This window comes from Chiloscyllium plagiosum, unplaced genomic scaffold, assembly GCF_037043375.1.
Source record: "Chiloscyllium plagiosum isolate Xiang-an unplaced genomic scaffold, Cpla_swu_hap1 HiC_scaffold_2, whole genome shotgun sequence".
Taxonomy (NCBI): domain Eukaryota; kingdom Metazoa; phylum Chordata; class Chondrichthyes; order Orectolobiformes; family Hemiscylliidae; genus Chiloscyllium; species Chiloscyllium plagiosum.
Window position 1 is genome coordinate 124064055 of NW_028270140.1, and position 23930 is coordinate 124087984.

Below are 23930 nucleotides of genomic sequence, written 5' to 3' on the forward strand. Positions count from 1 at the left end.
GGTTCTTTGTTACCCAGGAAATGTTAGACAACCAAAAACAGTATCTAATTCTTGGGTGACTATTAAACTGACTCAACAATGCACCACACAAACCATCTAATTGCACTTCAGAAGACCCCTTACACTCCTAACAACACTCTTCCACATCCCCAAACAGATCTCCTGGACCTGATACAATTCCACCCTACCCTCATGGTTTCCCTGCACCATCACTGGCGTGAAGCCCTGTCAGCCCTGACTCCCTGAATCCTGCCTGCCCCAATAATCCACCCTGCCTGAACTGGCCTGAATCTGCAGAGCCTGACCTTGTCGGTCCTGACAAACCCTTCCCCATTGCTGCTGCTGATCTTGACATTTTCACCTCTCACCACTCCGCCCCCACACACTGACACATTGACCGCCCCCAAACACTCTATCAGCTACCTGGCACTGTATCCACCTTAAACCTTACCCACCAGGCAACATGGCACACTACCCACCTGTCACATGACTTACCAGATACCCTATCCAGCAGGCACCCAGTTTGCCTTGCACTCTGGCATCTTACTGACTTGGTACCATAACTTCACACTTACACTACACACTTAGAAACATGGGACTGTAGAAAATAGGAGCAGGAGACCATTTGGCCCCTAAATGATAATTCAATATCATTACATCTGGTCAACCAACTCAGTACCTTGTGTCCTCTATCTCCTAACTTTTTTGATTCCTTTAGCTATAACTCCTTCCAGAAAACATTCAATGTTTTTGGCCTCAGCTGTTATCTCTGACTGAGAATTCCACAGATTTACAATTCTGTGGGAAAATAAATTTTTCCTCATCTCAGTCCTAAATCGCCTACCCCGTATCCTGTGACCCCTGTTTTTAGACTCACTGGTCATCAGGAACATCCTTCCTGCATTTACCCTGTCAACTCCTGTTATAATTTTATAGATTTCTATGAGATCCTGCCTGACAGCAGCTATTAAAGTACCTCACTGTGTTGCTGGACAGTTAATTCTCAGAGCATGATAGGGTGACACCTGCAAAAGTAGGCATGGTTTGATTATCCTGCACTATGGCAGAACTGTGTTGATTTCAGCTACACTCTGCAATTCTGGAAGGGCCAGGATCAGAATCCTCATCTAAAAACATCCAGTATTAACATGAAAAGTATTAGTTACAACTGCTTGATCTCCCTCAGCAACTGCAGGGATGGCTCCAGGGTGACAGAGGATAAGCCTGTCTGGCACCTGTAAAGTCTAGCACAGGGGCGGTATAATGTCAACCAGGCAAAAGCGACAATAGAATAGTCCATTAGATTGTGGAAGATGAATATCTGCTGCTTGGAGCGTTCAAGTGATGTGCTGTGTTGTGCCGCATGCCATAGAGTCACAGAGCTACACCACAAAGAAATTTCTGACACTCTCATTGATCCAGATTTTGTCAGATCGAGGATCATATAAAAGTCTCTTGATCTCCTCAAAAAAATGCCACCATATCCTTCATAATCCTTCCAGACCAACCTATTGATGCTGCAGGCCCTTGGCATCAACAACACCTTAGGCACACTTCTTTCAAATCCACAAATTGCTCTGAATTGGAAGAAAGCTGCACATGACTCAGTGACACACGGTCCAAATCGAGGCTTTGCAAAGAAGTTTTTGTCTTCACCTGTAGTACATGGTATGCCTTAGCTACAGATCCTGATTAGTTAACAGTTTGTGGTGGATGTTAAAGGGATGAGGATGTGCTGGCTTCCAGGCTGGCTCCAAACGCCTGAACCAACTGGAATGACAAACATGGAAATTGGCACACGTCAAAAAATTCAGATGTGTCACTTCTTCAGAGGCCTCATAACAAATGGTGTTCTCAGATAGTCAGTGAAGTGCTTCCCCATTTAAAGCCCCATCATGCCCCAGGCAAAGCTCCAAATATCATGAACATGAAACAAACATAATGATCCGAATTATATTTTCAAACACAACTGACCTCACCCATGAAAATGTTAGGTATTTATGCTGTATAATTTTTAAGGTTTATGCGTTTTTTTTCTATTTTGACCTGGTGCTTACCCCAATACCCACAGCTGAAGTAAAAGCTGTCTTTTGAATGCTTTATTCTGAATGGTGTAAAGAAGAATCACTGGACCCGAAACATTAACTTTGACTTCTGTTCACAGATGCTGCCAGACCTGCTGAGCTTTTCCAGCAATCTCTGGTTTTGCTTTTGAATGCTTTATCTCATTGCCAGAGATGACTTTGGCAACTGTTCTCTGGTGGTCCAAAGCCTAGAGGTCTCCAGGGGAACTTGGGATGGGCAATAAATGCTGGTGAACAACTGCTGCCTATGTCCCACAAGTGAAGAAAATAAAAGTCTGCTGAGGCTCTCCTGAACTGGTGAAGTTGCACCCTGTTCATCCTCAGCTACTGTAGACATGGGGTCAATGGTAGAATTAATGGAGAAGCCACAGTTATCAGTTGGACTGTCTTGAGATAACATCCTTGAGGCAGCTTGCTGATGGTCCCACTCCCAGTCAGTGCATAATGATTTTTGCTGACTCCAGGTAAAGCACCAACTGGAAGGAGATTGAGTCAACTTGACCCTTCCTCACCAACCACTGCTGTATTGAGTCTCTGGTCAGAATAATGGAATGCAAGTCTAAGCACCTATCCTGTTTTGGCTGAATATCCTGCTGGACATGGCAATGACTATCTTCTCCATGGAAGGATTTATGCTGTCACATATTGGATGCATGACAGTACTTAGGCCTTAGATGGACTGCTTTTCTCACAATAGTGCACAGCTCCACCAGATGTCCCCTGACTCTCTTTGCATCTCCTCCAGGTTTAATGTAGCCCTTTCCAAAGACAAGCTATCTGCATGGTGCTCATATAATCATCAAATCATTCAATACAGAAGAGACCCTTGAGCCCATCAAGTTTTGTGATATAAAAGACTTCAGAATTTTAATAATTATTCATAGATTGAAAGAATCAACAAAATAAAAACCCAGACATGGAAAGAAGTGGCAATAACTCTGTCTGGAATAAACTATTAAAGGACAAGGACAAACTTACATAGAGGCTGAATCCAATTAACCATGTCCTGGAAAAAAGGAGTTGAGATTGCATAAATAAGACTGCTTTGACACCTGCTTGATAAACTGGATGCTTTATGGCCACAAAGGACAAGAATCGCCCTGCAGAAGAATTTAAGGAATTAATCACAGGAAAGCTGTGTCTTCGAACAGAGCGTCAATGTCATCCAGAATTCTCTATCTTTCCCACCTGATAACTCTGCAGCCTCCTCTTCTCTAAGATCAATTCTTTATGTGACACCTTCACCAGTCTTTGTCTGCTCGCTGTTATGATGTGCTTTCAATTCCTGCAGGTTGACAGAGGTGTGAGTGTAACCTCAGTGGGCACCTACCCCAGCTATGACCACGCTGGCCAATGACAGCCAAGAGATCTACCTAGTGTGTCCTTTACACTCACACTGTCCTGCAACAGGGATGATTTTCAAGGCTTGAACTGACTCAGACATACTCAGTTCACATTTTGATTTATTATTGTCACTGTACCTCTTTGGTTTGCATGCAGTTCAGGCAGATCATAACATAAAAAGAGTTTTAGATTAGATTACTTACAGTGTGGAAACAGGCCCTTCGGCCCAACAAGTCCACACCGACCCGCCGAAGCGAAACCCACCCATACCCCTACATTTACCCCTTACCTAACACTACGGGCAATTTAACCTGGCCAATTCACCTGACCTGCACATCTTTGGACTGTGGGAGGAAACCGGAGCACCCGGAGGAAACCCACGCAGACACGGGGAGAACGTGCAAACTCCACACAGTCAGTCGCCTGAGGCGGGAATTGAACCCGGGTCTCAGGCGCTGTGAGGCAGCAGTGCTAACCACTGTGCCACCGTGCCGCACTGTTATGGCTGCAAACGTGATATTGCTGAAGGGCACCAAAATGATGAGAAATAAGGTGGGGGAAAGGATGGTTCTTTGAAGGACACTGGAACCAGTAAAACCCCGTTTGATTCTAATATAATGGTTGTCATAACTTTTTGGGGTAGTGCACATGGAAGTAAGCCCCACTATTCCTGGATTTGTCCTAAAAATTAAAGATTTTCAAAAGTATGCAAAGAATCCCCAAGTTACCCAATTTTTAGAACTAGAATGATAGAAAACATAGATCAAGGTTCTGTGCTTAACAAGAATTATTGTTTATTACAAGTGATTAGACATTACCTATAGACCAATGGTTATAACCTGTTGGTCCTACAATACAAATTTAAACTCTCATCTTCTTATAAAGTCCCCCTTACACACACACACACACACAGAGTGTTTTGATGGAGGAAAACATCAGAAAAACAGTTCAGTAGTTCCTGTTCACAAGGGTTGCTGTGATGATTCTTATGACTTTTGCACTGCTCAGAATGCCGCTTCTCAACCATCCTTTCCTGACTGCTTCAGCTAATTTTCAAGTGGCATAGGGTGGTTGGTTCACTTATAAAAATGTCTCTGACTTAACAATTAAAAGTCATAGCTTGCAGCACATTCTGGAGGAATAATAAGCTGTTTTCATTCAGGTTTAAAGTGGCTTACTGCTGAGAATGGAGAGAGAGCTCCTGGCTGGTGGAGACCTGATGTGTTCTTTGTATCTTGTTCCCAAACTCAAGCTGTTTTGTTACTTGAGATCCAATCATATGATTGTTAGCAGGTAGAAGGCCTTTGTCATCAATGCCTGGACACTTGCCCACAAACGAATAAGCTTCATGTTCCAACCAAAACTCAATCTGCACACAATCCTTGGCTTCGTTTCATCTGCAAACACTGCACAAATTGTCTTCACAATGAATCTCAAATTACTTGCTTTTAAACCATGCAGAAATCCTTGATTTTTTATTTTCTCATTTCAGTGAGAAAAATCCACCAAAATAAAAAGACACAGTCTTTACAGAGTTAATATGGTGACAGTTTTTACTTACTTGGGCAGAAGGTACATTCCAAATGAAATTTCATTCAGCGATATGATCAGTAAACATTATTGTTTCCACACCTTGAAGTAATGACATGTTGTTTGTTTGCTTTCAAAGGATACTTACAAGAATACATCTTCAAAGCTGCACAGGTGCATGAGGAAGAGAAGAATGCTATTGAAACTTACTTTCCTTCAGCAGCACTCACTTGTATTATAACTAATGAAAGTTATTCCCACAGCTCAGGTAAAGCCTGCTTTGGGTTCCTACACGCACTTCAAAGTGATCAATTTGTTAGTTACATACAACACAATTTTATATAATATGTTCTGAAATGTTTTTTTCACTCTAGACTCCAGTGATTCTGGAGTAATGATTAAGAAGAAATAATGCAATACTTCCTATTAAACTTGTCTTCTTCACACAGCATTCTCTGGTTAGCATTCTTTCACTGCCCAAAGTCACAGAGTTGGACAGCATGGAAACAGCACTGAAACAGACCCTTCATCCAAGTCGTCCATGCCAACCAGACATCCTAAATTCATCTGATCTTATTTGCCAGCATTTAACCCATATCCCTCTAAATCCTTCCTATTCATGTACTCATCCAGATATCTTTTAAATGTTGTAACTGTATCTTCCTCCACCACGTCCTCTGGCAGCTCATTCTATATATACATTACCCTCTGGGTGAAAAGGTTGCTCCTCAGGTCCCTTTTATATCACTCCTCTCTCATCTTAAACCTATGCCCTCTAGCTTTGGAGACCCCCACTCTAAGAAAAAGACCTTGGCCATCCACCCTATCCTTACCCCTCATGATTTTATAAACTTCTATAAGGTCATCCCTTAACCTCCAATACTCCTGGTAAAATAGCCCCAGTCTATTTAGCCTCTCCCTTTAGCTCAACCCTCCAACCCTGGCAACATCATTGTAAATCTTTTTTGCATCCTTTCAAGTTTAACACCATCTTTCCTATAGCAGGGAGAACAGAATACCAAAATGTAGTATTCCAAAACTGGCCTAACCAATGTCCTGTATGGCTGCAATATGACCTCCCAACTCCTATAGTCAATGCACTGACCAATAAAGGCAAGTGTACCAAATGCCTTCTTCACTACCCAGAGGAGGAGTTTACCTCTGGCTCCATCTTCAAGGAACTATGAATGTACACCCCAAGGTCTCTTTGTTCGGGAATACTCCCCATTAAATGTATTAGTCCTGCCCAGAATTGCTTTATCAAAATACAACAACTCACATTTATCTAAATTAAACTCCACCTGCCACTCCTTGGCCCATCTAATTAAGGTCCTGTTGTACTCTGAGATAACCTTCTTCACTGTCTTCTGTACCACAAATTTTGGTGTCATCTGCAAACTTACTAACCACTCCTTTTATATTCACATCATATAAATGACACAAAGCAATGGACCCAGCACCAATGCTTGCAGCACACCAATGGTCACAGGCCTCCAGTCCAAAAAGCGACCCTCCACCATCACTCTCTGTCTCTTACCTTCAAGCTAAGTTGGTATCCAAATGGCGAGCTCTCCATGAATTCCATGTGATCTAACCTTGCTAACCAGTCTACCATGTTGAACGCCCTACTTAAGTCAATTTAGACAACATCTACCACTCTGCCCTCTCAATCATCTTTGTCACTTCTTCAAAAAATTCAGTCAAGTTAGTGAGACAATTTCCCACACACAAAAAAGCCCTGTTGACTATCCCTAGTCAGTCCTTGCCTTTCCAAATACATGCTGATCCTTTCTTGCAGGATCCCCTGCAACAACACCAATGCAGGCTCCCTGGTCTATAGATTCCTAGCCTTTCCTTAAACACTTTCTTATATAATGGCACCACATTAGCCATTCTCCAGTCTTCTGGCAACTCACCTGTGGCTGTCAGTGATACAAATATCTCAGCGAGGGGCTCAGCAATCGCTTCCCTAGCTTCCCACAAAGTTCTGGGATACACATGATTAGGTCCTGGGGATTTATCCACCTTTATGTGTTTTAAGGCATAGAGTGCCTCCCCCTCTGTAATATGGACACTTTTCAAGATATCACTATTTATTTCTCCAAGTTCTCCAGCTTCCATATCTTTCTCCACATAGTATCTCACTCATCTCTTCCAGTTCCACACATAGACAGCCTTGTTGATCTTTAGGGGGGGGCCCTATTCTTCCCCTGGTTACTCTTTTGCCCTGAATGTATTTGTAGAATCTCTTTGGATTCTCCTTAACTCTCTTAGCCAAAGCTATCTCATGTCCTATTTTTGCCTTCTGCATTTCCTTCTTGAGTATACTCCTACTGCCCTTCTTTTCCTCAAGGGACTCACTTGATCCCAGCTGTTTATACCTGCCTCCTTCTTTTTCTTAAACAGAACCTCAATTTCTCTAGTCATCAAGCATTCTCTACACTTACCAGTTTTGCCTTTCACACTAACAAGAACAGTCTGCCTCTGGACTCTGGTTATCTAATTTTTGAAGGCCTCCCACTTTTTCAACTGTTCCTTTCTCTGTGAATGGCCTCTCTCAATCAACTTTTAAAAATTCTCGACGACTACCATCAAAATTGGCCTTACTCCAATTTAGAACTTAAACTTTTAGATCAGGTCAATCCTTTTCCATAACTATTTTAAAACTAATAGAATTATGATCATTGGCCCCAAAGTGTTCCCCCACTGACACCATAGTCATTTGTCCTGCCTTAATTCTCAAGAGAAGGTCAAGTTTTGCTGAAAAGGCAGGACTGGCAGCTTAATGTTCCAGGGTATAGATGCTATAGGGAGAAGAGAAAGGGGGTGGATGGCAAGGGACGAGGGCGAGCGGTGTTTTTGATTAGGGAATAACATTACTGCTGTACTTAGACTACTTACTTACAGTGTGGAAACAGGCCCTTCGGCCCAACAAGTCCACACCGACCCACCGAAGCGCAACCCACCCAGACCCATTCCCCTACATTTACCCCTTCACCTAACACTACGGGCAATTTAGCATGGACAATTCACCTAACTTGCACACTTTTGGACTGTGGGAGAAAACCGGAGCACCCAGAGGAAATCCACACAGACACGGGGAGAATGTGCAAACTCCACACAGTCAGACGCCTGAGGTGGGAATTGAACCCGGGTTTCTGGCGCTGTGTTACAGCAATGCTAACCACTTAGGGAGGATATTCCTTATTTGGGTGGAACTGAGAAATAAGAATGGGATGATCATCTTATTGTGATTGCAGTATAGGCCTCCAAATAGTCAGCAGGAAATTAAGAAACTAATTTGTAAAGAGAGCTCAGATATCTGTAAAATGATAGGGCTGATGTGGTAGGGGATTTTAACTTTCCAAACATTGACTGGGACTGCCACAGTGTTAAGTTCTTGGATGGAGAGGAATTTGTTAAGTGTGTACAAGAAAATGTTCTTATTCAGAATGTGGATGAACCTACTAGAGAAGGAGCAAAACCTCAACCTGCTGTCCCAACGCCTACACTCAAAGGTCTGAGCAATGAAGGCATGCATTCTAAACACCTTCTTAACCACTCAGTCTATATGTGATGCAATATCTTGCAGGCAGGGAGGATAACAATCCATAATTATAGGGATGCTTGCATGCTTGACACAAAAATGTAACTATCACCATAACAATAATACAGCCAGCATCATCAAATTAGCTAAGTAGTTAATAACTGCAGTCTGATGTTAAATGAGTAAACATGAAAATATGATGGCCTGGTGCCAGTCTGTTTTGCCGCAATGTGCTGTCAGAATGTGATTGGCTCTTCTTTCACACTGCCTTGAAGATTCTTATTATGGTTGGGTGAGGAGAAATAGGATGTCTCCTCACTTTTCCCACTCCATAGTTGACCAGCCGTTTTAAAAGTAAAGGATATGCTTGCCAATTCAGTGAGTGTTTAACTGTTTATGCGCTGTGACATTACTAACATTCCTTGAAGTTTTTGAAAAGACAATTGTTTGATGATGTGAAATTTAAATATTGCTAAAAAGGAATCCAAAGATAAAGCTCCATGTTCTGCATTCATCAGGTCTGGAATGTTAAGCTGGGGAACTGACTGGGTTCTCTATGGACACATGGCGGTGGACTGCAAAGTGACTCTCAGCAGGAACTGCAAACAGGACAGCCATCTGACCAAGGACTGCAAGGAGTCCAAGAGCTGCAACCTGTGTGGGGAGGGCCTGCCCAAGATGGGGGAGTGGCGGGGGGGTGGGCAGTGTCACATATGCTTACGTGAACTAAAGTGGCAATGTGAGCTGAGGGCCCCCACAGGACAGTAAAGTGTCAACCTCCAGCAAGAAAACTGAAACAAGGGGCAACTAGAAGAAGGAACAGGCTGGAGAGGAGGAAAGGTTAGCCAATGTGGAGGCAGAGCAACCACCTAAACCTCTACCTAAACAGATGGATTCAATGGAGCAGGAGGAAACGAAGGAGGCGGGGGAGTGGAAACCAGTGAGAAACAACCGGAGAAGAAAAACATGTTGTACCCCCATGGTCCCACAGCAAAACAGAAAGAGGCAGCTGCACTATGGACACACCAGAAGCTCCTCTCATGACAAATTCGTGCAGAGAGATGGCCATCAAGAAAAAGAGAGGCAGAGCACCGGGGGAGAAAGAGAGGAGCAACCCCCAACCCGGTTATGCTGATGTCCCAAGGGGCCCAGTTAAACCCAACCTCCAGCCATTGGAAACTGGTGGTACCCACTGCACCACAGCTCTGGGCAATCGGGAGCACAGCATGACAGTTCTCCTACTAGACTCAGAACTGGACCTTCCTGGCTTCGTCCTGGTCCTGACGACACTGGATCAGGAGAATTACCCCACAGACGAACAAGATAGCTACCTCAGTATGGAGTGTGTCCAACAGTTCGCCAACACCATCGGAATGCAGGGAGTCCCCTCAGTGACAAGACCGTGGGTGAACAGACAATGGGTCTATGGTAAATTCTATAAAATCTCAAAATGGGTTTTAAAACTGCAATGTGTTTCCATGTTGGCTTGCCTAGCCAATGTCAAAGTGGACCTCCTGTTTCTGTAGGAGTGCGGGATACCGAACCTCAGTAGCTACAGGAAATGGTCGAGCTTATGCGCCCACGGACTTTTGATTTGGTTGGGGGGGGAATGATAGGCATTCCTTTAGCCTGGGTATTCTGCTGAAAGTCAGCAACTTCCCCATATCTGAGATTAAGGAGGTGGTGGACGGGCACCTCCTTGTAGCAGACACTAGGTCCAGAAATGCATCCCCTACAACTCATTAACATGTACGTCTCAGTGGTAAAGAGTGAATGGCTGGCTGTCCAGACTGGTTATTCTGGCCACAGACTTCAATTGAATCTTCAACGTGGATGGATGATCCAGAGGGACTGATAGCAAATGGGACGCTATGTCCAGATTCCTGACAGAAATGGTTAAAATTGCCAAGCTGCACAACATCTTCAGCCTTCTTGCAGATAGAGTGCAGCATAGATATACCTGGTCATGGCCAGACATATCTATCTGCTCAAGGAAAGACTTCCTGTTTCCTATCCTGCATGTTCTTCGTCAAATCCACTGACGTCAAGACAGTGTTCTTCTCTGACAACTGACTCCTGCTGGTTGGCAAGGGAACATGGAAGCTGAATGTGAAAATGTTAACCTCAAAAAACAGTGAGGGGCTCAAAAGGGAGTATACAAGTTAGAGAACCATGAAGCCCCTCTTTGAGTCTCCATTGGTCTGGTGGAAAACAGTCAAGAGGAGTATCAAGAGGTTCTTTATTATTCTCAAAGGAGTTCAGAAGGCAAGGGGGAGAGAGACAGGGAAAATTGTCCAAACTATAGATAACCATGCAGAACCTACTCCTGCTTCAGATGATGGGGTCAATGTCATGGAGGTGAAGAGCCAGCAGGTCTCACTTCTTCCCTCAGAGGCCTTCAAGATAATCTTCCAGTCCAGGTCTTGCACCGTGGAGTAGGATGACAGGTGCTCGCATTTGTTCTTCCAGAAGGTGCACAAGGACAGCTTGTTGCTCAACAGCCCGAAGTAAGAAGATGTCTTCATAACATCTCAGTCTAACATCCTGAGGGTCAGCAAATCCTTTTAATCCAGACTGTACGACATGAAGCCCACAAACAGCATGGCCTCAGTTGTTCCTATCTTTTACCATGGTGGTCTTAGACAACAGCATGTGGGAGAGGCTGGACCAGTCATTACCTCTGAATGAGCTGACCAAGGCTCTTGAGTTCTTACAGTAAGTGCCAGCTCACCAGCTCACCAGCTGAGTTGCATTCAGCTCTGTGGGACCTGATTGGCCATGACCTGCTGGAGGTGTGCAACAGCATGCTTCCGGCAGGTAACATGTGTGAATCTATGAGTAAAGGTATCAACACCTGCATGTGTGAATCTATGAGTAAGGTATCAAGCAGAACGGGGAGAGGGAGGAAATTAGAAATTGGCAAGCAATTCACTGCTGACTGCAACACTACAAAATCCTGTCTAAAATCATTGCTAATCGGGTCAGGTCTGCTCTGGGATTGGTGAATCACCTGACGAAACCTGCAGTCTGGGCAGGATGATCTCTTGAGAGCCTCACGCTCCTCAGAGATACAATCGCCTATGTGCAGAACAAAGGGGGTGGATGCCTACTTCATCAGCCTGGACTAGGAGAAAGCCTTTGACAGGATATCACACACCTACATGTGGGACATGCTCTCCAAAATGAGCTTTGGGGATGGAACTTGCAATTGGATCTGACTGGTCTACACCAACATTGTTAGTGCAGTCTCAATCAATGAGTGGGAATTAGAAAGTTTCCCATTCAGATCCGGAGTCAGGCAGGGCTGCACACCTCCTCCTGCCTTGTCTGTGTGTTGTATACAGCCCTTTGCTGAGTCCGTCAGGAAGGATGCTGTAGGGATGGCCCATACCTACTTATACCAAAATGGCCCATGCCCACGTTTACAAAATAGCTGGGAAAAGTAGAATTAAACAACTTGTTTTAATGCAAAATAGTTGCAAAGAGATGAACAGGACAAACAGCCTCTTCTAGCCTTTAGGTGGAACAATGGTACCTTTGAACACAGCTACTCCAAAGAGGGCTTTGAGCAGCAACCATCCCGGACAGTTTTGATAAGGAACCAGCTAGATTAGCCTTTGTCAGTGCAGCTGCTTAGGGAGTTAAAGTTATTTTGTAGTAAATAGTTTTTTCTTTGAAATTAATTACTCTCAATATTAAACAATAGGTTTAGTTAAAGATTCTTCATAGAATCAAAGGGGTAGTTTTCAACATAAAAATAGATATTAAAGGAAAAGCATTTAAACCTAGATGTGAAGTTAACCAGCTTTAGGAAGTGACTTATTTTACACCTTGAAAAAAATAGATTGTTCACAGCCCATTAATTAAAGTCTTGACAGTAGAAGTAGCTGTACTATTTTACACATTATGACGAACTTTATAACATAAATCAATATTACAAAACTTATAGCAAGTAAATTAAAACTAACTGTCCTTTGTATTTTACATATATAATTAGGATAGTGGGAAATATAAGAGTAACTGAATTTGAAAAAATGGAATACAATGAATAACAGAATTTAAGCCATCCTTAGAGATAAGCCAGCCTGAGACAGATCCTTTGGAGTACTTTGGAATGTGAATGAAAAGAATGCTTAGGAAGATCCCAAGGCCTAGAGATTATAGTATATGTTAAACACCATAAGATCATGGGAACCTGGGACTGTTCATTGGAATGCCCATCATTGATTATGTGTCTGATAGTATTGGGTATATGGAGCAAGAGGGAAGGACATAGTGACCACGTCGTTTTTCACCGTAATAATCAGAGTGTGTCATTTATCTCTCTTCTAATCTGAGCCAAAGAGTAAGGTAAAAATGTATTTCTCACGTTGTGGAGCATTTTGTCCTCTCCCTGCATTAACTAGATTCTGCATGATTAAAAATCTTCCACTTGCCACAATCCTGCCTGCCTCCCGAGTTCTATCCTTGTCAGGGGTTACACACCTACAGATGAGCCTGAGAGGGGTGATTATTCCAGGCAGCAGAAAATAGCAGGTCAAAGCCTTCCTGTACATGGATGACGGCCTCCTAAAGATCAGTGCATGCGCAGACTCATGAGCATCTGCGACCAGTTCGAACTGGCCTCAGGAGCCAAAATAAACTGAGGCAAGGGCAAGACCATGTTCTTTGGGAACTGGGCTGGCCGATCCTTTACGACCCTTCACCATCAGGTCAGATTACCTGAAGATGCTGGGAAGATGGCTCACAGGGACTGGTGCCTGAGCAAAGTCTTGGGAGGAGTGTGTCACCAAGGGGAGGCAAAAACTGGGCTTTTGGGAGCATTGCTCCCTCTCGTTGCAATGGGAGGCACTCTTGTTATTGTACATGGTGCAGGTCTGGCCCATTCCCAGAACTTGCACCATTGCAGTCACCTGAGCCATCGTCCAGTTCATCTGGAGGTCTAAGATGAGTTGTGTTCGCAGGGACACCATGTACAAAACTCTGGATGAAGGGCGATGGGAAGAACGCATCCAACGCTGTCCTCATCCTGATGGCACCATTGTGTGCGACTGCATCAAGCTGTGCATATACCCTCGGTATGCAAACACCAACTGTCACTATATACTGAGGTTCTACCTGTCCATGATGTTGTGAAGGATGACACTGGCCTTGTTGCCACAGATTGCTCCAAGTAGTTGGACCATTTTGTATCAAGTGTCATTCATAGAGAAATTTGCAAAGAAAAACACAGCTGACCACAGGTCCAACAGGAAGTGGTCAGCACGTAGTGTCCTCGAGACCTTGCGGGAAAAGGAGACAGTAGGTTCTGTCAAGTTGTTCCCTGAGCAGACTGTCAAAATCAATTCCAATAAGCACCAAGGCATTGCTTGATAGTAGTGAGAAGGGCACTTCCTGTCAGATCCTTCATGTAAGCCTGAAATGTCTGTGCCATGACATGCTGCCTTTGAGTGGCTGCGGTGGATGTTGTGGGGTAGAGACAGTCAAATATCTCCTTCTGCAATGTGCCTTTACACTGGCATGATGGCTCAGTGGTTGGCACTGCTGCATTGCAGCACCAGGGACCCAGGTTTGTTTCCAGCCTTGGGTGACTGTTTGTGTGGAGTTTGCACATTCTCCCCATGCATGTGTGGGTTTGCTCCGGTTTCCTCCCACAGTCCAAAGATGTGCAGGTCAGATGAATTGGACATGCTAAATTGCCCATACTGTTAGGTGCATTAGTCAGAGGGAAATGGGTCTGGGTGGATTACTATTTGGTGGGTCGGTTGGGCCAAAGGGCCTGTTTCCACATTGTAGGGAATCTAATCAAAGGAGTTCTGGAGAAAGATGCAGTGTTTTTTGTCAACGTTTGTTTCGAGCAACTGAGAAATAATTTATGGAAATTGAAAGCAATTAATTTACAGACTGACCACTACTACTTTTCCAGGACATTTATGGAGATAAGTACACTGACAAGTTGGCGGAATAGGCAGATAGGTGGCAGATGCAGGCCAGGCAGCATCCAAGGAGCAGGAGAATCAACGTTGAGGAACCTGATGAAGGGCTTATGCCCGAAACGTCGATTCTCCTGCTCCTTGGATGCTACCTGGCCTGTTGTGCTTTTCCAGCACCACACTCTTGCCTCTGATCTCCAGCATCTGCAGTCCTCACTTTCTTCCAGTTAGGTAGCAGATGATGTTTAATGCAGGGAAATGCAACACTGATGCAGTTTGATAGGAAGAACATTGCAAGACAATTTAAAATAGGGGGTACAATTCTAAAGGGTGGGGGTGAGGAAAGGAACAAAGGGTCCTGGGTGAAGATTTGCACAGACTATTGAAGGTGGCAGGGTAGCAGAGAGAGCAGTTAATAAAGCATAAAGTGCTCTCAACTTTATTAATAGAGGCATGGATGACAAGAGCACAATTGTGGGTACTACGTTTTAGAAAAGATGTGACTGCATTGGAGAGACTGCAGAAGCAATTTGCAAGAATGTTTCAAGGAATGAGAAACTTCAGTTATAAGGATAAATTGAAGAACTTGGCACTGTTTCCCTTGGAATGAAGATACAGAGATGCTTTGATAGAGGTTTTCAAAATTATGAGTGGGCTGGATAGAGTAGATAGATTAGATTCCCTACAGTGTGGAAACAGGCCCTTCGGCCCAACCAGTCCTCACCGACCCTCCGAAGAGTAACCCACCCAGACCTATTTCCCTCTGACTAATGCACCTAACATTTAGCATGGCCAATTCACCTGACCTGCACACCTTTGGTCTAGATGGGGAGAAGCTGTTCCTGCTTGTAAAAACAAAAAGAATGAGGGGGCATAGATCTAAAGTGATTTCAAATGAGTCAAGGATAATGTAAGAAAAAAACCTTTTCATACAGTGAGCAATGAGAAGTTAGGTTATTGAATGCACTTCCTGGAAATGTGATGGCGACAGGTTCATTTTATGCATTCAAGAGGGTATTGGGTGATTATTTGAATATAAATAGTGTGCACTGATATTAGGAAAGGGCAGAAGATTGGCACTAGATAATAAAACTGACATGGGCACAATGGGCTGAATAGCCTCCTTCTGCATCATAACAATTCTATAATTCTGTGATCTTGTTTCTGAGCATATAGGGCATTTTTGCAAACAAACTCTATTCAGAGGAAAGTGCTAGAAATGCATAAAATGATGCAATGCATATCACAAACAATGAATTTTGGCTACTTCTTTGCAAACCTTAGAAATTTTAATATCCCCTTTGATTACTGTGATTAAACCCGCCATCACTACATTCTCTGGCAGTGAATTACAGTCTCTAACCACTTCTGTGAAAAAGGTTCCGTCACATCACTTTTTCTTCTTTTACCAATTACCTTAAAAGAATGCCTTCTTGTTCTCAATCCTTTTGTGAGTAGGAACATTCCCCCTCCCAGCTATTCTATCAAAACTCATAACTTTGACTACTTCTAGCAAATAGTTTTTCGTCCCTCTCTTCTGGGCAGCACAGTGGTTCAGTGGTTAGTCCTACCACCTGATAGCACCAGGGACCTTGAGCCACTGTCTGTATGGAGTTGCATATTCTCCTCGTGTTTGTGTTTGTCCCACATTCCAAAAATATGTAGGTTAGGTGGATTGACCATGTTAAATTGCCAATACTGTCCACGAATGTCCAGGCTAGGTGGGTTAGCCATGGGAAATGCAGGGTTACAGGGATGGGGTGGGTTTGGCTGGAATGCTCCTCTTTTGAGACTTGGTGTAGACTTGATGGGTCAAATATCGTGTTTCCACACCGTAGGGATTCTATTCTTTCTGAGGAACACTTACTGCGTTAAGTCAAACTTCTAAGGTGACAGTTATCTGTTTGAAGAATTTACATCTACTCTCAAGAAGCTCAGAAAAACAGAAAGCACATTTGAAAAAAAAGCACTAGTCTTTCAACACACTGCCACTTTCTGATATAGTATTCTAAATATAACTCCAAATCCCTGTTCAGACTATGATTTCTGCATATCTAGCCCACCATGAATACAACTTGTCATAATTTTGGCCTTCAACATACTGAGCTGTGTACATTTAAGATCCAGCAATTGAACAGGTTGTTCACTTCTCATGACTAAAAATAGAGTAGTCAATCATAAAATAACAATTTTCAGCAATAGTTTGAAGTCAATGTTTTTAGGAAAATTCAGCACAGCTCAAGAAACTGAACCAAAGAAAAATTGATTTTGTTAAAATCTGACAAAGAAACAGAGTTGAAAATGTGTTGCTGGAAAAGCGCAGCAGGTCAGGCAGCATCCAGGGAACAGGAGAATCGACGTTTCGGGCATAAGCCCTTCTTCAGGAATGAGGAAAGTTTGTCCAGCAGGCTAAGATAAAAGGTAGGGAGGAGGGACTTGGGGGAGGGGCGTCGGAAATGTGATAGGTAGAAAGACGGTTGGAGGAAGAACGCCTCATCTTCCGCCTAGGAACCCTCCAACCACGAGGGATGAACTCGGATTTCACCAGTTTCCTCATTTCCCCTCCCCGCACCCTGTCTCAGTCAAATCCATCAAATTCAGCACCGCCTTCCTAACCTGCAATCTTCTTCCTGACCTCTCCGCCCCCACCCCAGTCTGACCTATCACCCTCACCTTGACCTCTTTCCACCTATCACATTTCCGACGCCCCTCCCCTGAGTCCCTCCTCCCTACCTTTTATCTTAGCCTGCTGGACAAACTTTCCTCATTCCTGAAGAAGGGCTTATGCCCGAAACGTCGATTCTCCTGTTCCCTGGATGCTGCCTGACCTGCTGCGCTTTTCCAGCAACACCTTTTCAGCTCTGATCTCCAGCATCTGCAGACCTCACTTTCTCCTCAAAGGAACAGAGTCCCCAGTTACAAATACTGATGATATGAAGTTTATTACACTTGAACTTCCTTACTGTCCTGTTTTAAAACCATCGCCTTGATATCTTGTTATGATCTTTCTACTTAATAAGTTTGTACAATTTTGAATCACGTAATTTTGATTTGACCCTCAGCATGTGACTCTGATAAACATCATGTTATTCCAGCCGTTTGGTTTGTCTCTAGCACCACTTTATTTTTAATTATGATTTGGAGATGCCGGTGTTGGACTGGGGTGTACAAAGTTAAAAATCACACAACAACAGGTTTAATTGGAAGCACACTAGCTTTCGGAGCGACGCTCCTTCATCAGGTGATTTTAATTGCTTGTAATTATCTCTCTGCCTCAATTGATTGGATTATAAGTCATCTCTTTCATTTACTATTCAGTTATGGATACTTTACTCACACCATCTGACACTTTTGATCACCTGCAGAGACTTATTATTCAACACTCCACTCACACCATCTGTATGATCTTTTGATGTCTCTGTCCATTGAACTCTCTGCCCACAAATTCTGTGCCTATATGCATTTCTTCACTTCATCTGATGAAGGAGCAGCGCTTCAAAAGCTTGTGATTTCAAATAAACCTGCTTGCCAATAACCTGGTGTTGTGTGACTTTTGACCTTGAACAGAAGACAGTCAAAATTCACTTGTACAGCTGGCTGATTTTCTGGCTGGATTATTTCAAATAGAAACGAGTTTAGAACTAGGAAAAGAAAAAAAAATCAAATATCTCTGCAGAGCAAAATAGTAATTGAGATAAGTATCTTCAAAATCAGGTGACTAATCTCTCTGCCTTAAGATTTCAAATTTATGGTGCCCCAGCAGTACAGTTTTTCTTACCATTTTAGAAATAATCTGCACAAGTGTTTCTCCCACAAAAATGGATGAGCTCACATGTTTTCACGTTATGTTCTACAGTGTTCCACATTACATTCTGAAGAAGACTCACTGGATTTGAAATGTTAACTGTGCTTTCTCTGTACAAATGCTACCACACCTGCTGAGTTTCTCGAACAACTTTTGATTATGCTCTGTCTGCCCTGTTGACTAAGTCTGTCCAAATCTATCTGTAGGTGCCTCACATTCCCACTAAGACTTTTGCATCGTCCTTAAATGTGGACATGGTAACTTTTACATACACCCACCCTCATACACACATTCCCTATCCCTATTATCCCAATGCATGAGATTTGGAACGTGATCCCCCCAACGCAGGTCCTCCAGCTTAGATCAGAACAGAGGGCGCTGTTGATGCCGATGACTGCGGATTGGAACCCTTCATGCGCGCGGCCCAGTGTCCACGCGGCGCCCTCACGTCCACGAGCTCGGCGTGCATACGTGGGCGCCATACGTCAGACGTCTGTATGTGTCTTGGGGGTGGAGAGCGGCTGGAAAGACAGCAACATTGTAGAGGGAGGAAACGGGTTTTTGTGACGCAAGCCTTACATCCCTAACCCCCCCCCCCCCCCCCGGGTGCTATCTCGGAAGGCGCCCGCGAGGCGAGTCAGGCGCCAGGGGAGGGGGAACCTGCAGTCGAACGGCGGGAGCGACAACATTCCATTGCCGGCGCGAGGTTGCTGGGGTTGTACGTCGTCGCGAGCGCTGCCGCGTCCGTTTGTAAACAGATGGTGACACGTGATGTGAAGAGTCCGCATTGTCTCGGAGATCTTTCTGGAGAAGCGACAGAAGGAAGAGGAGGAGGAGTAGGAGGATAGGGAGAGTTGGGGGGAGGAAGAGGAATTCAGGACTTCGTTTCGAGCCCGAGCCGTGGGGGGGACGAGAGCTAAAGCGATTTACAGCAGGAGTTAACAGTAGCCGGCGACCGCCCGCGGGTCTGGATGGTGGGCTCAGGGGGGCAGGGGGCGGTGGAGGAGGAGGTGCAGGAGGAACGGTGTGAGCCAAGATGGCTGGTCCAGCTCTGAACTTGTAACGGATGGTGTGGCGGCTCTTGTCTCCTGGCGTGGTGGTGGTGGGGGGGAAATATTCTCCTTATTTTCCACCGTCCGTTGTCTTGGTGGGCAGAGAGAATATAGACGATGTCATTCGCCGTGGAAGACAACTTGGAGTCGGACTGGGTGGCTGTGAGACCCAACGCCTTCGACGAGAAGGAAAAGCACAAGTTTGTTTTCATCGTGGCTTGGAATGAAGTGGAGGGAAAGTTCGCCATAACCTGCCACAACAGGACGGTGCAGAGGAAGAGGATTGGGGCGAGGGACCAGCGGATAAGGCGGGAGGGAGAGGAAGATGAGGAGGGGGTCCGGAAATCACAAGGCCCCCAGGCCGGGAGCCCAGTTCGAGGGGATGCTGGCATCCAGAGTCCGACCCGGAGTGGAGCGGCTACACTCAGGAGTCCAGCCCGAGGACGGACCAGCATCAAGAGCCCAACAGCAAAGGAAATTGGAGTAAGGAGTCCACTTCAAGGAGAACCGGGGCTCTCTGCGGTTCCTTTGGGCGATACAAGAGCGATGGGTCCTCTTCCGAGTGAGGCTGATATCTTAGGCCCAGTTCAGGACACTATTCATCTTCACGATTCTGCCACGGCAGCGGATAGGGATCAGGACCAAGAAAAGGATATTGTGATACCGGATGATTGTAGCTGGGCCGGACTGTTCTCCTTCCAGGATTTGAGATCCATTCATCAACAACTTTGTGCCGTGAATTCGGAGTTAGAACCTTGTTTGCCAGTATTTCCTGAAGAACCCTCAGGGATGTGGTCAGTGCTCTTTGGTGCATCTGAAGTGATCGATGGAGAGATGGACTCGCTATGCTTACAACTTCAAGTTTACCTTGGCCATGCTCTGGATGTCTGTGGGTGGAAAATTCTTTCTCATCTCCTATTTACTGAAAACGATAACCCGGATGAGTATTATGAGAGCTTGAGTGAGTTGAGGCAGAAAGGATATGAAGAGGTATTGCAGAGAGCAAAAAAACGTTTACAGGAGGTGAGACTACTTGATTTCAAATGATTGAATATTACATTTTATATGATAAAACTTCATTTTATTTAATCTTTATTAAACATTAATCTTAGTTTCTCAATGCTATTGCATTTGGCTTAATAGTTGGATGAGTAATGACCATCCAAGTAGGTTACAATGGAGATATATCTTTGTATTGGATTGTGCAACTTTCATTTAATGAATCACTAACTAGGTCAAAAGCAATCTGCTATGTTTGCTGTTATACTTGGAAAGCAAGCTACTTCTTTGTTTTCTTTAATGTCTGCTATTAGAGTGTCATCCATGGCTCAGTTGGTAACACTCAAGCCTGTGAATCGAGGGGCTGTGGATTCAAGTTCTATTTCAGGACACAAGCCCAAAAATAGAAGTTAACACTCCAGTTCAGTCCTGAGGGAGTGTGAAGCATGCTGTAGTTCAGAGTAGATGTTTAAATGAGACTCTGCTTGTCTTCTTAGGTGGATGTAAACACCATTAACAAGAAAAGGAAGGGAAATTTTCTGGTCTTTTGGCCAGTTTTTGTACTTTGGCCAATATACCAAAAACAAATTGTCTGGTCATTATTATGTTGCTGCTTGTGGAATCTTGATGGGCACAAATTATTTCCTGTGTTTCCTGAATTGTAATAATCTCACGTTTTTTTAAAAAAGTCTTTAATGATTATAAAGTGCTTTGAAAAATTCTGTTGAGGGACTACATAAATTAATTTTTAAGGTCTAGTTGCCAGTAAAGTGGAGATGGCACTGAAATTTTACAAATAATCAGACTATTTGTGGAAGTCAATCTTAATTTCTATCAAATCAGTGTGGACATTTTTTAACTTTTACATCTCTTTGTTTTAAATTGTTTCTACCTGTCATCTGTTGATTTACATGATGGAAATGTGATCTACAACCTTAATAGGTCAAGCTCTTCTGCAAACACAACCACATTGTCATAGAATAGCCTGAGGCTGGCAGTGACAAGTAAAACCAGCTATTCTGACCACCTGTGAAATGTGTATTGCCTCACGTTTTTAACCCTTTTACGAAGGAATGAAGAATGATATATTAAATATTATGTAGTGTACTTTGCATTTTAAGCATATGCAAACTGATTTTCCCTGCATGATTGCACTGTCTCATTGATTTACCCGTATAATCAATAGGGCAGAATTTATCATGTTGTGGAATTAAGTTTAATTTTGTACTTTTACCATATAATACAAGAATTTTACAATAAAAAAACTACTAAAATATCCTGTTTTAGACATATATTCCCAGAACACAACTTTTTAACTTCAGCAACAAACACATCATCTCCTTTTGGCAATTGGTGGGATCTACCACTACGATCTTGGGGATGAATTAATGTGAGTTGGTTCAACCATGGTGGTAGCTTTTAATATTTACTGTATTCCTTTTAAAATGGACAAGTATCTTAACATTATTGTTCACCTTTTCTAACTATCCATTGAGGATAGACTTATACTGGTGTTAAACTGCATTCAGCACTAAATTGAAGTGCAGTGATGAGTTGATGCATTTACAAGTTTCTTGCATTAAATGTGTCAAATTTATATTGTTAAAAGAAAAAATACATATACTTCATATATAGATGTGTCCATTTGCTTATGTGTAATAGTTGTTTCACAGAAATATCTCTCTATCTTTGTGACTTGAATTATTTTGTTTTTCTGTTTTTGATTCATGCAGGAAAAACACATTCAATTTATGAACATCCATAAGAATTAGGAGCAAGAGTAGGCCTTTTGTCCTTGAGCCCATTCTGTTATTCAATAATATCATGGCTAATTTGATAAACTCAAATCTTCATTCCTACCTATCACTTATCATTCCCTTGCTTACCAAGAATCTATCCACCTGTGTCTTTAAAAAAATTCAAGGAAGCTACTTCCACCACCTTCTCAGGAAGAGAGTATCAAATCTTCTTGGGCCAAGATTTGGCAGTTTTAATATAATGTGATAATAATGAGGTTATCTATTTTAGTTGGAGGAACAGAAAAGTGACTTATTATCCAAATGGAGAGAAACTCAGGAATGCTTCAGTTTAGAGAGATCTGGATGTACCCATGGAAGAATGGCAGAAATGTGCAGCATGAGAGTACAGCAGGTAATAAGGAAGGCCACATGGACTTTTGGTATTTATTATTAGATGAATAGAATATAAAAGTAGGGAGATATGACTGCAACTTTACCGGGCATTTGTGAGGCAGCTCCTGCATCATTGTGCACAATTTTGGTTACCTCACTTGAGGATGGATGTAGTTGCATTGGAGGCAGTTCAGATGAAGTTTAGTAGATTGATTCCACACATAAAGGGTTCGTCTTAGTTAGCTTGAGCAGTTTGGGCTGATGCACTCTGGAGCAAAGAAGAATTAGAGGAGGAGGCCTAATTGAGGTATAAAGGGATTGACAAAGTAGACTTAGAAAAGATGTTTCCTCATCTGGGGCCATAGTTTTAGGGATAATGGACATCAGATTTGAAACAGATGGAGAGAAATTACTTCCTTCACAGGGTCATGAATCTGGAATTCACTACCTTGGTGTAGTGGATCCTGGGACATTGAGAAAATTTAAGGAAGAGAAAAACAAATTTTTAGTTGGTAATAGGTTGATGGGTTGATAATGGGCAGGAAAGTGGACTTGAGGCCAAATTGAGATCACCCATGATCACGTCAGATGGCTGAATTCAAGAGGCTAAATTTGCCTTTGTTTAAAGAAAACTTGATGCATGAACTGAAGACAAGGTACTGGCTTTCTGTGCTGTAATTTCTGAGATTCTGAAGCACTATTTTTTGATATGTTTAACTAGAATTAATTTAATTCCATTGATGTTTCCTTTTAGTATCATAGTTAATACGGCTGAACAGTGCTTAATCCAAATTTATTTTTGTTAACAATAGCATCTGTCAAATTGAAAACTTGCTGCTTTTATATTCAGATTTTCAACATTTCCATTTTTTTTCAGCGTATGACTACTCTTGCTTTGTTACATCAATTAACAATTTGGTTAACTGGGTGTCTGCTCCTTTACTTGCCATATTAAGTATAATCTATGGATGAATAGCACTGTCATTTTAATTTATTAATTTAGTACGCCAGTACAGAATATGCCTTTTGCCATCAGCGGTGCCTAAAGTATAAAGAACTGAAGTTTCATCTCGGAACAATTTGTTGTGTTCCTATAGTGACCACATGTGAAACAGTAGAATTTGTTGAGTTCGGCTGGAAAGGCCAGCATTTGTTGCCCATCTATAGTTGCCTGTGAAGGTGGTGTTGAGCCCCCTTCTTGGACTGTTATAAGTTAATGTCTCAGGCCCAACCCACTTCAGTTGCTTCATCATCGACTGTGCTCTGAAATGAGCTGTTTGCTGATGATCATCCAAATGCACCATTTGTAATTCCTAGGATACTGGAGCAGCTTATGTTCATATGCAGCAAGAACCCGGACAGTGTTTTGGCTTAGGCTGATCAATAGAAAGTTACATTAAACACAGAATGTTAGAGAAACTTAGATCTGACCGCAACTGTGCAGAGAGAAACAGTTAACGTTTCAAGTCTGATATGTTTCTTCAGAACTGAAAGGTTTTAAGCA

General features: G+C 43.1%; 1 protein-coding gene across 1 annotated transcript in view; it reads left to right on the forward strand.

Moving 5' to 3' along the window:
- The first annotated feature begins 19248 nt into the window (after positions 1-19248).
- Positions 19249-23930, forward strand: part of jmy (junction mediating and regulatory protein, p53 cofactor) — a 121405-nt gene continuing 116723 nt past the window's right edge. Inside the window, exon 1 of the mRNA XM_043706859.2 lies at positions 19249-20318. Coding sequence (XP_043562794.2) covers positions 19413-20318 — 906 coding nt within the window. The 5' untranslated portion in view covers positions 19249-19412. The remainder of the gene's footprint in view (positions 20319-23930) is intronic.